Genomic DNA, 6,311 nt, shown 5'->3' with positions numbered 1-6,311 from the left:
CTTGCATCCTGTAAGCTTTGAGGCCCCTTGAGTCACTACTAAATTGAGCTGATGTGCATAGCAGTGTATGAATAAAGCCAAAGGTGCTCTCTCTTTAACTTTAGCCTGCACCCCATTTAATCCAGAAGACATGACCGCTGCGCCGTCAAAACACTGTGCCACAACTTTACCCAGACATTCATTTTCCAACAAAAATCTGATGATAAGACCTGCAATGTCATCGGCTCGCTTCCCACTGGTAACATCTTCAAATCTGGCAAATCGCTCCTTGACACCTGTGCCCGTTACGTAACGCAGGACCAGTGCTAGCTGCGCTGCGTTACTCGCGTCTGTCGTCTCATCCTCCATAATAGAGACGAACGGTGCTTTTTTAACGTCACTTCTTATCTCTTCTCCCATCACTTCAGCAATAGCAGTGATCAGGTCATTTTGTATTTTACCCGACGTCCCACTAAACACTTTATTGGTGGACAGGTGGTAATGTAAATCCGTGTTGCTCTGTTATTGGATCCCGCGCTTTCATCGTGTCCCCGAAATGAAAGTTCCTGTTTGCCCAAAAAAATGACACAGTCTATCATTCTTTTTAAGATTTATCTGTTTTTCTTCACCTTTTCGTTGTGGAGCTCCGTTTCCCTGCGCACTTGCTCGTTTAGCTGTAAATCCACTCTGGTCTCCCCAAACGTTTTGGAAAGCACCGTTGCTTGTAAGTGTCCGGCAGTGCTTTGATGTCTCGTTGCTGCCTTGGTTAGGCAAGTCAAATTTACAAACCCAGTGTGGCTCCAAACACAATGTCGACCAGTGGCAAATAACAAGCACTCCCAGCAATACAATTTGCAGTGTTCCTTGGACCCTGTGAGCCAGGGGTACCGCTCGTAGTTGGTAACCTGAAACTGGCGGACAAATCCTCCTCCTGGTTGTGACAGGCTAGCTAGCTTTGGAGTTGTCCGACCTTTCTTAACAATGTCCAGCTTTTCCTGAAAAGTCCGTCTTGAAAATGGCCTTGAATGGCACCAAATCTATTTCTTCTCCTCCTTCAGCCATTGTGGGGGTGACAAAATAGCTATTACACCATCCTATCCAATCAGTGGGTCTGAATATGGTGACGTTGCCGTACGCCTGCTAGAGGGCCCTAGTGAAACCAACTCAAAATCTGATTGGTTAAAGCAACAGTTTAATCGACATTTACTTTGTGTTAGAGGGCCTGCAGAACGGATTGTGAAGGCCTCCGGGCAGACTTCTTTGACTTTTGACCCTGCCTGGCAACAAATGATGGCTGAAATGTGATTGGTTAAATGCTTTAATACGAAAATACATGTCTGGAAGCAGCACAACCATCGGAAAAGCTATGAAAGGAAGCGGACAGACTATTTGGAATTATTTAATAAGTATTCATGGACAAAATATAATTAACATCAGTTTGTGATTCAGATATTTTTTTAGGCCAGCAGAGTAGGCCTTGCAGAACCTGACGGTCCGCCACTGATTATATATATATATATATATATATATATATATATATATATATATATATATATATATATATATATATATATATATATATATATATATAAGCACTATACATACAGTATGTGTAATCAGTGAAAGTATAATATAAGGAAACAAGAAATTTAAATTTGACATAATTAACATACAGATCCTGAGTGAAAACTGATGAAATATTGCATTGTCACCGGAGATCAGCATGCATGCAAAGTTTGAAGGAAATTGGTTCAGTAAAAGTGGGTAAAAAAAATTGATTGCAAAATTTGACCCAGACAAACAGAGAGGGCACATTGAATAAAATCATGTAAATAAAAATATACCTGGTAGCATCCTTGAAGAATCATTGGAGAAATGCCTGAAAGGCCAACCCTAAAACATACCAATACTGTAACCTTTACTGTTCTTCCATGAGAAAGCCCTTTCCCAAATTTTCTTGTGCCAGATAATCCAATTTGGGTGCATGACAGAGTTCAGCAAGTATAGTTCTTGTATTGTTGAGATTCATCTTAGAATCTCAAAGGGGATTTGAATTTAGGGGGATGTGATGTGTCATTCTACTTGTTAAGTGGATAATGAGTCCCTTTGCTGATTTTGTGATTTTACTGCCTGTAGATCTGTGCTGTTATATGTAACAAAGTTCATAGAGGTAAGCATTCAACTACAAACCTATGTTCACCCAAAACAATTCAATATATGTTTTTTGGTGGGAAGCAAGCGAACATCAAGAAATAATGTTTGTTTCTGTATAAAAGCATTTCTTTTTTAAAAATACAAAACTTACTTTCAATCTGTGAGTGGAGATCATTGACTATAACTTGTAGTTGACCAATTGTCATATCCCTCAGGTCAGTGGGCTTCAGACTTCTCTTCATTAAGCATTCACTTATATGAGGCATATGTGGCAACTAAAAAAGGGGAAAACTTATTATGAATATTTATATTTGGAAATGAAAACACACAAAATGGTATAATTTTTACCCCTGTGAACTTTGAAAAAACAGAAAATAAAATTAGAAATTAGCACATAATCAAAATGCTAATATTAATTATTACATTTTCAAAAGTTTACAAGTCTATTTTAAGAATTCCCCTTTTAAACAAAACAGAAACTGCTAATTGTAAAAGCAATGATCTGTAATAATCACTTTAAGATAATCTGTTATACTTCAGCTGAAATATTACATTGGGGAAGGGTGTATGTCATACATTTGTCCTGGAAGTTTTAATTTGTTTTAGCTGTTTTTTTATTATTCTTTAAAAATAAAGGGGGTAATCATTTTTCAGTTTTTGTGATTTAACTATAATGAAGACAAACACAGTTCAAAGTTCAGTTTTTTTCACAAAGAAAGTTTTAGTATTGATTCATGTTTGTTTTACTTACTGCTTTTCTTTTAAGCATAAAACATTTATTTCTGCTTATCTGTTGAATATTTTCATTACCAGAGAAATTTTATTTTTTGACTATTCAAAAGAAGAAGGCAGACTTATAGTCAATATACTATAAAAAAAAATAAAAGTTATGCAAGCAGATAAAACCAGATGCATTGCACATTATATTTTATAATACAGTTACTATTAGACAAAGAAAATCAAACTACATATTAGGGTAATACTGTATATATTCAATAAGAAAACCATAGTCTACTTAATTTTTAAATTCTAACATATGAAATATATCTTGGCAATACCCATGCTACTTTATTAGTTGTTATATTTTCAAAATTATAAATAAAAAAAATAAACTCAAGCAGAAAATCCACAAACAAAATAAAAAGGTTCACATGTTCTAACAGGAGTGGATGCTGTTGTCTCAGCTCCCCAAACCTGGAAAACACCAAGATATAAAAACAAGAAAAATAGTTTCATTTTAAAATAATAAAAAACATGTTGTTGGAATCCCTACCTCCATATACTGTCATTTTCAGTTGTATTCTCCCTTGCCAGTATGGTTCTTTTTCTCTTGTACAAGTTTCTGTATTTTATCTTATGTTATATTAACAGGACTTTGCTTTCAGCAACCTTTTTCCAGCAGATCACCTCATAGCAATGTACAATGTGTTCATGTATTTATTTTTTATAAATGCTGTACAGAGTGTCCAGCAAAATTTACTATCAAGCTATGACTTCAGTAAGCAACACTTTCTTACTTATGTTCAAATTTGTTACTTCCCAGTTCTTCTCATGATTCCTTCTTCATCTCGACTAACATTCTTACACTAAACAAGGATAGCCCCATTCACTGCAGCGTCAACTATTTCTACACTTTTTGTGCAGTGGTACAGCTTGAGGAGGCTGGCTACTATGTACATGTATGTGGTTCTTGACCTTTCTCAGTTTTTTCTCCTACATCATGGTATCTTATGAACATATTTTCAGGGCCTTGTTTACATATGTTCTACTACTGTCCTGGTTCTTCTCAAATCAAACACTTTCAAACATCTTTTTAGTACTCATCTTTAAAAATGTAAACAAACAGACAATAAAATTCTGTTTTTTGTTTTAAGGATCTTACTTGTTTTAGTATTTGTTCTCAGCAACATGACACGTTGGCAAAAGATCAAAGGAGAAAGAAAAACAATTCACATTCACAATAGCATATTTTTTTATATACAGTTTTGGTTTTTCACTTTTCTGAAAAATATTTGTTTTTTACATCCCATCCGTGCACTTGGTTTTTATATAGGAGTACTTTATTTATATTGTACACATAAATAAATACAGAGTAGGATCTTTATTTATTCAAGAAACGTTACTCTATAATTTATATTCTGCCACACTGTTGCTGACTGAGTGTAGATCCAGTGGTGCGTGGCTGTCAGAAGTAATGAAGTTCATATGGGTACTTTATTGAGGGTGACTTTTTAAGATTTCAGAAGGGCAGAATTCTTCAATAATCATACATTTGCACATAGGTTATAGGTCAAATACACCTAATAAAATCATCACAGACTTTATTACATTGAGTTTGTATGTTTAATTAAAGAATGTTCCTTCTTATCAAATACTTCTCTCTATGACAGGAATACTGAGACAGTCAAATACACCTAATAAAATCATCACACACTTTATTACATTGAGTTTGTATGTTTAATTAAAGAATTTTCCTTCTTATCAAATAATTCTCTCTATGACAGGAATACTGAGACAATCACAATCAAATGTGTTCTGCCTTTCTTTCATGGGAAACACAAATGAATGAGAGGCATCTGAAATGGCAAATGCAGTACAAAAGTTGTCATCTGAAACTGACATCATACCGTAGAAGAGTTTTAACCCGTACTGTATATACTAACATGCTATTTATCCTTCACATTACTTTTGTCATGACTAAGTCATGACAAAAGTCATGACTTACTGAGCTTTCAATTGAAACATACAGTTAATTACATAAAATGTTCCTGCTTATCACATTAATCATTTAATTAGCTAATATTTGATTGTATTTTATTTACAAAAGAACATTTAAATTTTTAGTACATGATGGATATGTAGACTGTTTTAACACTGTTGGTTTGTACAAATGTTTTAAGTAATAACATATCATTTTCATATGGTAATAATATATCATTCTCGTATGGCTGAATTCTTAGTAAATGGTTTCAGAGAGCCAGTGCTTACAGTGTAGGAAGCATCTACCATGACTCTTAATGGGAATAATAGGGTTTTAGAATTTTATTTTCAGTTATGCTATCTTTATATATACTGTAGTCTGAGGTTATGCAAAGTAAAGTCATGCACATGGCAGTAATAGAAGAAAGATTTCATGTAATTTTGTACCAGCGTTTGAGTACCAGGGTGTAGATTTGAGTTTCTATATTGATAAATGTATTACTGTCAGTGCTTGTGATATTATATGTGAAAACACTAACTTATAAAAAAAAGTGATGATGGGACCTTCAGTTTGAAAAGTATAAAATGCCTACTAAAATAGGTTATTTTTATAAGAAGCTAAAACAAGTTGAACCTTCATTTCATGTGGAGTTTTACTTGATTGTTGAAAGTGGCCATAAATACAAAAATAAGGTGAAAAACACTGGAAACTCCCCATCTGAACATCATAAAAATAACAGTGAACATAACAAACTATGGTTAAATCAATAGTAGTAATAATAAAATAGATATTATAAAGAAGTGCACTAATAGTACTATGTCTGAATCATAAGTCATTTTAAATAAAATATGTGGACAACTCATTATAACATCACCAGATAACTGGTGAGTTCCAAGATTTTTTTTTTCTTTTTATGTAGACATGATTTCTTTCTTTGTACTAACTTCTGTCCACCTTTTTATTTCCTGCTTTATCCAGTACATTGTACCTCGAGCTAGGGTACAAGCACTGCGAAACTTAAAGTAACTGGAGAATTTTTTAAAAATGCACTGTGCAATCGCCACTAAAACCATCGTTAAAGATTTAAACCATTTTCAGTACTTACAAGGTCAGCCACGGGAGACTTCTTTCGATTTTGTTTTTCCACTTCCACCTGCATCTTGGCCATTGGCTTAGCCATTGCCAGAGCCATCTTGGCCTCAGCCTGTAGTTTCTTCTGCCTGGTGAGGAAATCCATGTCTTCCAGAGACTCAGAGTCCTCTTCAGTAGTATCACGGTCAGAGTATGATGAGCTCTGTTTGCTCTGAGGAAGAAAAAACAACGTAATAAGTGGACATGGGCTACAATTCAAAAGCTGTCAGGCTAGAGTCTAGAGATTCTCAGATTCAGTTATACTGTATAATGTAAATAACTTAGTGGCCTAATCTGCAATATGGTATACACCTATATGTCTCCATGTTACAGGAAGGCAATGAAA

General features: G+C 34.5%; 1 protein-coding gene across 7 annotated transcripts in view; it reads right to left on the bottom strand.

Annotated features, from left to right (window-relative positions):
* Positions 1-6,311, bottom strand: part of schip1 (schwannomin interacting protein 1) — a 982,269-nt gene that overhangs the window by 16,484 nt on the left and 959,474 nt on the right. For all 7 annotated transcript variants that reach the window (XM_028794440.2, XM_028794442.2, XM_028794443.2 and 4 more), the window contains 2 exons: positions 5,940-6,137; positions 2,285-2,408 (listed from right to left, as the gene is read on the bottom strand). In XM_028794440.2, coding sequence (XP_028650273.1) covers positions 2,285-2,408; positions 5,940-6,137 — 322 coding nt within the window. The remainder of the gene's footprint in view (positions 1-2,284; positions 2,409-5,939; positions 6,138-6,311) is intronic.

The sequence above is a fragment of the Erpetoichthys calabaricus genome, chromosome 2 (assembly GCF_900747795.2).
Source record: "Erpetoichthys calabaricus chromosome 2, fErpCal1.3, whole genome shotgun sequence".
Taxonomy (NCBI): Eukaryota; Metazoa; Chordata; class Cladistia; order Polypteriformes; family Polypteridae; genus Erpetoichthys; species Erpetoichthys calabaricus.
The sequence above is the reverse complement of the archived record's forward strand: the minus strand, read 5'-3'. Positions and strand labels throughout refer to the sequence as shown.